This window comes from Eurytemora carolleeae, unplaced genomic scaffold (genome assembly GCF_000591075.1).
Source record: "Eurytemora carolleeae unplaced genomic scaffold, Eaff_2.0 scaffold299, whole genome shotgun sequence".
In the NCBI taxonomy this organism is placed as follows: Eukaryota; Metazoa; Arthropoda; class Copepoda; order Calanoida; family Temoridae; genus Eurytemora; species Eurytemora carolleeae.
The window spans coordinates 200,792-211,077 of NW_019396463.1; the positions used below are offsets into that span (position 1 = coordinate 200,792).

General features: G+C 31.7%; 1 protein-coding gene and 1 long non-coding RNA gene across 2 annotated transcripts in view; both read right to left on the reverse strand.

The window, feature by feature from the left end:
* Window positions 1-1,645: 1,645 nt before the first annotated feature.
* LOC111703756 (uncharacterized) lies at window positions 1,646-4,799 on the reverse strand. Its single transcript, XR_002765681.1, has 2 exons — window positions 4,602-4,799; window positions 1,646-2,705 (listed from the first exon to the last, which is right to left on the reverse strand). It is a non-coding gene; the product is annotated as an uncharacterized LOC111703756 (long non-coding RNA).
* A 593-nt stretch (window positions 4,800-5,392) lies between these two features.
* Window positions 5,393-10,286, reverse strand: part of LOC111703747 (uridine-cytidine kinase 2-B) — an 11,340-nt gene continuing 6,446 nt past the window's right edge. The window contains exons 8-12 of the mRNA XM_023475785.1: window positions 8,709-8,824; window positions 8,347-8,403; window positions 7,680-7,750; window positions 7,008-7,120; window positions 5,393-6,071 (exon numbers count right to left, since the gene is read on the reverse strand). Of these exons, the coding sequence (XP_023331553.1) occupies window positions 5,979-6,071; window positions 7,008-7,120; window positions 7,680-7,750; window positions 8,347-8,403; window positions 8,709-8,824 (450 nt within the window). The 3' untranslated portion in view covers window positions 5,393-5,978. The remainder of the gene's footprint in view (window positions 6,072-7,007; window positions 7,121-7,679; window positions 7,751-8,346; window positions 8,404-8,708; window positions 8,825-10,286) is intronic.

Sequence of the window (10,286 nt, forward strand, 5' to 3'; positions counted from 1 at the left end):
TTTCCTGACTCAAAATTTGTTTCTCTGATAATTTCTCCATTGTCTCTCAAAACAAGAAATGTGCAAGTCACTTTCGAAAGAACCGACAATTGCCACAAATGAAAATATACAAACAAAAAAACATGGATATATTTCATTCATAATTGATCAGACAAAGCTTTTAAGGGTACCGTTGTGAATCGGGCATTGTCATCTTTAGTCACTTGAAATTACGATTGTGCAGTCACCTTTAATGGTAAATAAGATAAAATATAAAAGAATGAATAAGATTAAAAGCAAAGGGATGAAAAAAAATAAAAAGGATGAATAAGAGAAATTGCAAAGGGATGAAAAAAATAAAATATAGAAGGATGAATAAGATAAAATATAAAAGGAAAAATAAGATGAAATAAAAAAGGATGTATATGATAAAATATAAGAGGAAAAATAAGATAAAATATAAAAGGATGAATAAGATGAAATATAAAAGGATAAATAAGATGAAATAAAAAAGGATGTATATCATAAAATATAAAAGGAAAAATAAGATAAAATATAAAAGGATGAATAAGATGAAATATAAAAGGATAAGTAAGATAAAATATAAAAGGATGAATAAGATGAAATATAAAAGGATAAATAAGATAAAATATAAAAGGATGAATAAGGTAAAATATAAAAGGATAAATAAGATAAAATATAAAAGGATAAATTAGATAAAATATAAAAGGATGAATAAGATAAAAGGATGAATATGATAAAATATAAAAGGATGAATGTGATAAAATATAAAAGGATAAATAAGATAAAATATAAAACAATGAATAAGATAATATTTAAAATGATGAATGATATAAATTATAAAAGGATGAATAAGATGAAATATAGAAGGATAAATATGATAAAATATAAAAGGATAAATAAGATAAAATATAAAATTATAAATAAGATTAAATATAAAAGGATAAATAAGATTACATATAAAAGGATAAATTAGATAACATATAAAAAAATGAATAAGATAAAATATAAAAGAATGAATAAGATAAAATATAAAAGGATGAATATGATAAAATATAAAAGGATGAATAAGATAAAATATAAAAGGATAAGTAAGATAAAATATAAAAGGATGAATAAGATGAAATATAAAAGGATAAATAAGATACATAGATTAAAAATGCGCATCTTTTGAAGGAATTAATCTACCCCTCTCTTACCGCACAAAAATGCCATCGGGGGTCCAGATTCTTTAATATGTTCTTTCATATGATTATAGCTTTTTGTTTTAATAATAGGCTTTGCTTTATTCCCATTTCCAAAGATTGGGGTTTGGTATTAGGAGTAATAGGTTACTAAAAGTTTCTCATGCCGTTTGCCCGCACTTCAACGATTTTACCGGGAAACTAAATGTTCGCTATTAAAATCGACCCACTCAACTTCTCAAATCTCAAATCCAAGCTAAGAACATTCTCGTGGGTCTCCCAAGTTCCCTAATACAAATTTGAGGCAAATCTGTCCAGGAATTCCTGAGTTATGATTGGACAAACATACATACCGACAGGCAAACAGAGATTTGGAGAGCTTGGACTGTTGATTTAATATTTGGGATTATTGATGGATGGATTCTCCATTTTGTTAATGGGATATTTGACAGGGATCAGGGTCATCTTCAAAATAGAAATTTATTTCTTCTAAATCTTCTTTAAAACATCTTGGAATAAGATATTGGGCCATTTTATGGAAGGACATTTCATAAACTAAGAAAACTTCCTATGGATCAGGTAAATAACTCCTTTTTTCCAACACGCAATATAAAATCTGTTAAAAATGCATTTACAATCTTTTTAAATTTGTACAAATTCTATTACAGCAAGTTATAGATCTTTAGTCCATATCTATTGCCTCCCAGTTCCCTGTTCCATATTCTCCCATCTCCTTATTCAACATTATCCCAGTTTCTTGTTCCTTATTCTCCTAGTTCCTTGTTCCATTTTCTCCCAATTCCTGTTCCATATTATTCTAATTCCTTGTTCCATATTCTACCAGTGCATTGTACCATATTCTCCCAATTCCTTATATAAAGTTCTTCTAGTTCCTGGTTCCATATTCTCCTAGTTCCTTGTTCCATATTCTCCTAGATCCTTGTTCCATATTCTTCTAACTTCTTGTTCCATATTATTCTAGTTAAATGTTCCATATTCTCCTAGTTCCTTGTTCCATATTCTTATAGTTCCTTGTTCATTATTCTCCTAGTTACATGTTCCATATTCTCCTAGTTACATGTTCCATATTCTCCTAGTTCCTTGTTCCATATTCTTCTAGTTCCTTATTCCATATTCTCCTACTTTCTTCTTCCATATTCTCCTAGTTCCTTGTTCCATATTCTTCCAGTTCCTTGTTCTTTATTCCTTATTCTCATAGTTCCTTGTTCTATATTCTTCTAGTTCGTTGTTCCATATTCTCCCAGTTCCTTATTCCATATTCTTCCAGTTCATTGTTCCATATTCTTCTAGTTCATTGTTCTTTATCCTCATAGTTCCTTGTTTAATATTCTTCAAGCTCCTTGTTCCATATTCTCCTAGTTCCTTGTTCCATATTCTTCAAGATCCTTGTTCTTTATTCTCATAGTTCTTGTTCCATATGCTTCTTCTTCCTTGCTCCATATGCTTATCGTTCCTTAATCCACATTGTTTGTTGCATGTTCCAGATTTTATACACGGTGTCTAAAAAACGGGGAGTAAGGGTCTACATAGTACCAACTCTTTTGTAATCGGATTTTCAAGATTGAGACAATTTTTGAAATGTACGTACAATTTTCCATTCAATGGGCTTAATTTTAGGCTTGCATGTTGATCTAAAAATTACAATTTAACAGGCTCCTAAAGTTTCTAATTGGGGTGAGAAAATTTGGTAAAAATAAAGATGATATCCGTTTGTACAATATTGTATAATGGTCTACAGACTTATTTGTAATCGGATTTTTAAAGTTGAGACCATTTTTAATATCTACGTTCAATTTCCGATTCAATGAGTCCAATTTAGACTTCCAGATCTTACAATAAATATCATATCTTAAATTAAAATCTTACCGGCTTCTAAAGTTTCCAGCGCCTCATTCACTTTACGAAATTGAGGTCAAGATTAAAAGAGAAATAGCTGGCCTGGACTTAACTGTCTAGCTCCCAAAAAGCTATTTATGAAGTTTGATCAAAGGCCCAAAATTGTCTTGCTGCCAGTGGTGGACAGTTTGAATAAGATTTTTATAAGCGGTTGAATTAAACGGTAATAAAGTGTAACCTAACATTGAATACAAACAGAGATTATCTTTTACTTTTTACTTGCTCCAGTTGAAAACTTTAGGAGCCTATAAAATTGTTGTTTTTGTTGTCTACAAGCCTAATATTAAAACTATTTAAACCGGAAATTTGATGTAGATATTAATCCTATAAAGGCTGGGAGGGGGGGGGTGTCTGAATTTATGTATGGCCTAGGAGTGAGGCATCCCACGCCGCCCTACCCTAGAAAAAGGCCTTTGAGAATAGTATAGGGTTGAAATTTATGTTCATTGTTCAATTTTTTAAGGTCAGCTCATTGAAAAAAAGTAGACCAATAGCTTAAATAGTTAAGGTGCTAGGGAGTAGGGAGGGTTGAAAAAATGCCAAAAAATGTAAAAATATTTTTTTATTTTTTTTTTACAAATATCAGTGTGACACATGTTTCTACGACCAATTTTTAAGGGCTTTTCAAAAATATAGTTTTAAGATCTGAAACTTTAGTCAAAAACTGTTTTGTGCTATTTTAGCTTTTTCTACACAGACCAGACTTTATACCGCCCTATACCCAACCCTATGCACACAAAAACCTGTGTAAGAGTTAAAAATGGTCTAAGTCTTGAAAATCCGATTACAAAGAGGTCTGTAGACTATTGTGCAAAATCGTGCAAACGGAGATTATCTCTATTTTTACCAAATGTACTCACTCCAATTGGAAACATTATTAGTCTATAAAAATGTAATTTTTAGATCTTCAAGTCTAAAATTGGGCTCTTTGAATCGGAAAGTGTACGTAGATTTTAAAAATTGTCTCAAGTTTAAGCAAAATCCATATCCCAGTACTTTTACTTCTCACTCACCAAACAATAGGATTTAGTAAATTCACAATATTTAATTAATTCTAGCTTTTGACATCAAATCAAATCATATCAAACTTTTAGATACGTCCTATTTTCATACAAAAAATTGAAAATGACTGTACAGTACTGTAGATTACATGCAATGCTTGCAATTCACAACATTACCCTTGATTGAAACCTTTATCTGATTCAAGTCTCCCCTTTATTGTAAGGAAAAAAAAACATTTAAAAACTAATGCCAAGCCCAAAAGCAACAAACAGATTTAAAAATCAAACATCAACTGTTGAGAACTTTTCTCTTGGGTTTTATACTTATCTCTATCAGGCTTTTTCAAAGTTCTCGGAAACCCAAGCAATGAAGAAACAGATTCTATCTTCAGTATTGTCTTGTTATATTCAAAATCCTGATCTTAAGGGTGGAGTGTGACTATCCTAGGAATCCTAGCCGGCAGAATGTAGAATTAAACGCGCCATTTTAGATACGTACATTGAACCAGTTCAGGATGGTATCTTCTCAACTTCACAGTGAGACTTTGGCTTCACAACTCTATGCCATCTTTCATTGAGTCCAGTAGACTTTCTATAGTAAAAAAAAGAAGTCATACCAAAAATGATTTCAAGAACCATAATTTAGTAAGAACACGAAGTTATTTCATCAGTTTAAACATAACACATGGTCTTCATCATTGAAATGTTCAATTATTTTTTAACACAAATTCATTTTCCGAAAATATAAGAACTATAAAACCAATTGACAAATTTCTGGCTCCGTATATAGTCAATAATAATATATGGTGCAAATCAATTCAAATTTAGAAAAATCTTTACAGGTTGCTCTTTTTATTCACAAAGTACATAAAATTACGAAAAATTACAAAAAAATTCTTTTACATTCGCTATTTTTTATTATTAAAATACAAAAAGGGGTTATCAACAAAATATAGATTTAAAAATTAACATTGTTTAAGAAAATTTACCAATTAGTTTACACAAAAATGGTTACGAAATGAGCAAAAGAGGTAAAACAAAATCAGATTCACTAATGTAATTAAAAGAAAAATTACTATTAATTATATCTATATTAAGCTAGAAAAAATGGTAACAAAATTGTAATTTCACACATGTAAGAAGTAAAAAAAAACTTTTCTTTGACGGTAAAAAATTTACAAGATAAAAATTACTAATTTTTGCCAACAAATAAGAGAGCTATTTTGAGCTTGTTTCAAGATGATTTTAAAATAAACATTGCTCTAAGAGGCTAAACCGTATTCAGTTAAATTAAATTAAGCTAAAAGCTGCGGAACGTTTATTTTTTTTAATAATTTTAAGCTCAGTATATTCTACATGTTTGAATTGATGACATGGTTTCAGTCTGATGATGTTAAAATATACAGTTCTAACAGATATAATTCAACTTTAAGCAAGGTTGCTAGGAAATTTCATTTTATCAGATGGTGTGTATGATAAATAAACAAAATGGCGGATCAGATTTAGACTGAACTAAATGGCGGTTCAGGTTCAGCTGAACAAAATGGTGGATCAGGTTCAGCTTAACAATTTAGCGGATCAGAATCCGCTGAACAAAATGGCGGATCGGATTTAGGCTGAAAAAATGGCGTTTCAGATTTAGGTTAAACCAAATGGCGGATCTGATTTAAACTGAACAAAATGGTTGATCAGGTTCAGCTAAACAAAATGGATGATCTGATTTAGGCGAAACAAAATGGCGCATTAGATTTAGACTGAAAAAAATGGTGGAGCAAGTACAGCTGAACACTATTGCGGTCCAGGATCAGCTGATATAGATCGCGCAAATTCAACTGAACAAGATTGTTAATAGGGTAAATAATGAACAGCGTTCTTCTTATCTAATCCTGCTGTCAGAGTTAGATCTTGATCGGAGTAACGGAGAACTCGTCTTACTCTCTTGACTTCCGGTCCCTCGGGAGATTATATCCTGGGGAAAAAAAAACTTTAAATTCAATTTCAGGTGGACTCATTTTCTATCAAAATTATTTTTGTGGAGGATAAGTTTTACTTCATCCCAAACTCCTATTACTATTTTACTCCTTTCTGCATAGATTTTTTTAAAGTTTTGAAGAGGATAAAAGCAGTTGAATTTTTATTTTCCTCATCATTTTAGTTTTAACTGGTGAATTAATTTTTCTAAATCTTGATAAAATGTATTTGTTTAAAATATTTGGACAAACTCTCCACTTTATAACCTGACGTTCATTAGAGATTATTTGGTCCCTCCTTGTATATGTACCATTTCATATAATTCTGTACAGTAAAACTCATACATTATACATCGGAAGAATTCATATTATAATTTCGCCGTGAATTTGAATTTGAAGCTGTCTTGTATTTTATCAAGCTATCAAAGTTTTCCGCTCACAGCTTTACAGGGATATGTGTAATTTACTAAAGGATAATCAAAATATCCGTGTCGAAATGTAAAGTTTTTATCGGGTATGAAAATTTTTCTGAATTTGTTTTTTTGTTAAGATATATATTTGTTGCACTCAATCTTCATATGGTTGGGCTCTAAGTTACCTGCAGGGTGTCCCACATCATATTAGACCGCGTCAATGGGTCTAAATTACGATTTGGGGGACAAAACCAGAAAATTTAAGAAGAATGAATCATTTTGAAACATATACTAAGGCTAATAGAATTTTTTTTTGTAGAACATGCTAGATTTTTCGAGTACTATGTGCGTATTTTGGCGTTTGGCGTTAAAGATTGGAGATAATTTATCGTGATATGGGACGCTCTGTATAATAAATCCTTCCTATTATATAACTCTCAGCGGCGAACCCGAGTAAAAATCTTAAAGAAAAATTCTCCCAATATCTTCTCATAATTATGTTTAACTGTACAGTGTACATACCTGTACATGTTGTACAATCAGATCTATTGCTACAGTATTCTCAGCTCCACGTGGAACAATTACATCAGCAAACTTCTTCGTAGGAATACAGAATTCTTCAAAAGCGGGCTTAACTGTACATTATCTTATTCAAACTGCTGTATATATATATTTGTATAATTTTTTTTTACCAATTAAAAAAAACTGTCTGAAACTTGTGAAAGTACATTAATCCTATTATGTAAGTTTAGATGAAGATTCATATGACTATGTACTGTGAAAGTACATTATCAGACTCTAGTGTACAACTGAACTAGTATAAATTAGGATTTCTAGAGTAATGTTACTGTACTGTGAGAGTACATGATCTAACTCTAGTGTACTACTGAACTAGTTTAAATAAGAGTTCCTAGAGTAATGTACTGTGAGAGTACATGATCTAACTCCAGTGTACTACTGAACTAGTTTCAATAAGAGTTCCTAGAGTAATGTACTGTGAGAGTACATGATCTAACTCCAGTGTACTACTGAACAAGTTTCAATAAGAATTCCTAGAGTAATGTACTGTGAGAGTACATGATCTAACTCTAGTGTACTACTGAACTAGTTTAAATAAGAGTTCCTAGAGTAATGTACTGTGAGAGTACATGATCTAACTCCAGTGTACTACTGAAAAAGTTTAAATAAGAATTCCTAGAGTAATGTACTGTGAGAGTACATGATCAAACTCTCGTCCCCTCTCCTCCATGTCTCGTAAAAGTCTCCTAAACAATACGAGATATCAATTCTACAGAAAGTTAAAATTGAAAACGTATTCTTCTCTCTTAAACATATTATGTAAGTTCAAATCAGCCTGCTTGCAGAGACTGGGACTACCTGACAACCCTGTATCTACCTGGCAACCTATTATCTACCTGACAGCCCTTTATCTACCCGCTTACCCTTCATCTACCTGAGAAGAAAACCCTGTATCTACCCGGCAACCCTTTATCTACCTGGCAACCCTGTATCTATCTGGCAACCCTGTATCTATCTGGCAACCCTGTATATATCTGGAAACCCTGTATCTATCAGGAAACCCTGTGTCTACCTGGCAACCCTGTATCAATCTGGCTAACCTGAATCTATCTGGCAACCCTGTATCTACCTGGCAACCCTGTATCTACCTGGCAACCCTTTATCTACCTGAAACCCCTGTATCTACCCGGTAACCCTGTATCTACCTGGCTATACTATGTCTACCTGATAATCCTGTATCTACTCGGCTATATATAATGTGTCTACCTGGCAACCCTTTCTCTGCATGGCAACCTTGTATTTACCTGGCTAACCTGTATCTACCTCGCAACCTTGTATCTACCTGGCTAGCCTTGTATCTGGGTCTGTATCCACGAAAAGCTTGAGGTTGAAAAGATCTCTGAAAAAAAATCGAACCAATTAATTTTAAAAAAATGTTCACAATTATTTTCAGTTTTGTCAGATCCGCAATATTTAATTGGCACAAATTATAAGTAAATAAAAAAATTTATGTGCTGACTTAAAACAATTATAAACTTCAAAAAATATTAATAAGCAGAATCTGGATGAATTTCTCAAATTTCGGATACGCATGAGAATGGAATTGATCCTAAGCACTGAATATAATAAGGTTAAGAACTTGAATTGACCAAAAAAACAACAATTTCTATTAAAAATCTAAAATTGTATACATCTTTAAGTTACCTCATCTTGGTGTAGTAGAATATAAGGATACCCTCTACAAGGACAACATCACTAGGGTAGATGATTGTGTACTCCCCGGGAACTCGAGAGTTTGTCTTGAAATCATAAACAGGAACCTGCAACATTAATCAATCAATCAGAGTTTAAGGGATGTCCTACAACTCTTATATCAAACTCAAGATGAAATTACTAAATCAAGAATGAGCTCTGGCCATAAACAATTTGTTGAATTTATTTGCTAATGTCGTCGTCATTAACACGATAACGCATGGATTGTAAAGATTTTTGAAAAGCTAAAAGGAACTGTAGACGTAATATAAATAACTAGCTGCTAAAGACGGACAATGGACATGTCTGAAAATTTCCTTCAATGCCTCGATTCAGTATATATCCGCAAGTCACTAATATGGAGACACCACAATTGAAAATAATAAATTTTCAGATAGAAATAAAAACAAGAATTCTCATTCATCTTTGGTCGAAGAATTAAGGGTACCGTTCAGAATCGGATAAACCACTCTGTAATTGTTTTTAGGGATGTCCCACACACCAAAATTGAAGTGAGTATACTAAATCAATACTGATGCGAGGTCTTACGATTTGTACTCTTTGTCTATTTTCCCTTGATTGTTGAAGAAAACCCACGAAGAAGTTATTTTTATCACGGTCATAAACAAGAACGAAACTGAACAAATTCAACAATTTACAACGGACATCCGACGTTATGGCCAGACTGCCAATCACTGATTCTAGCCCACGGCATAATTGCGTCAGTCAATTTTTTTAACCGGAGACAGATCTCTGCCCTGTTGGCTGGTTAATTTGTGAACAATGATATTTATTATGAGCTAATCTCGTCTGGAAAGAATCAAGTGATATATTTAATTATCGACATGATTTTTAAATTCATATTCAAATTCATAGCTGTTTAAGCTACAGGGTGGCCAAAACTTTTTTGAACAAATCCGTACAAAAATCCGTACATTTTCAGAAGAAATCCGTACAATTTTCGAAAAAAATCCGTACAATCCGTACAATTTTTTTTTAAAAAATCCGGACATTTTTTTAAACCAATCCGTACATTTTTTCAAAAATCCGTACATTTTTTTAAAAATCTGTACAATCAGTACAATTTTTTAAAAAATCCCATTTTTGAAAAAAAACATTAAAATTCAATTTTTCTTTCATTGTCCTTTGTGTTCAGTTCATGTAAGAGGGTTTAAACTATAGAGAATAGAATATATGGAGAGGAATTAAAAGAATCTCACGGTATGAATTTTTTCAGTCCCTTTCAGTCTGAAAGGGAGTTCAAAGTGTACAAATCATGTAAATGTTCACAAATGATATGCAGTAGAGTACACAAATACAGTATGTTCCCTAGACTATTCATTTCAATTTCGAAATTTTTAAAGCTGTTAAATATACTTTATAATGAATAAGGTGAATATAAAACATCATTTGATTTATAGTTATAACGGAAAATCATCGTTTGTAAAGTGGAAGGCATAGAGTCTATGTGAAATGATCATTGGTCAATTATGAAACCAGCCTATTTCATAATTTGGTTTTCTTTTAACA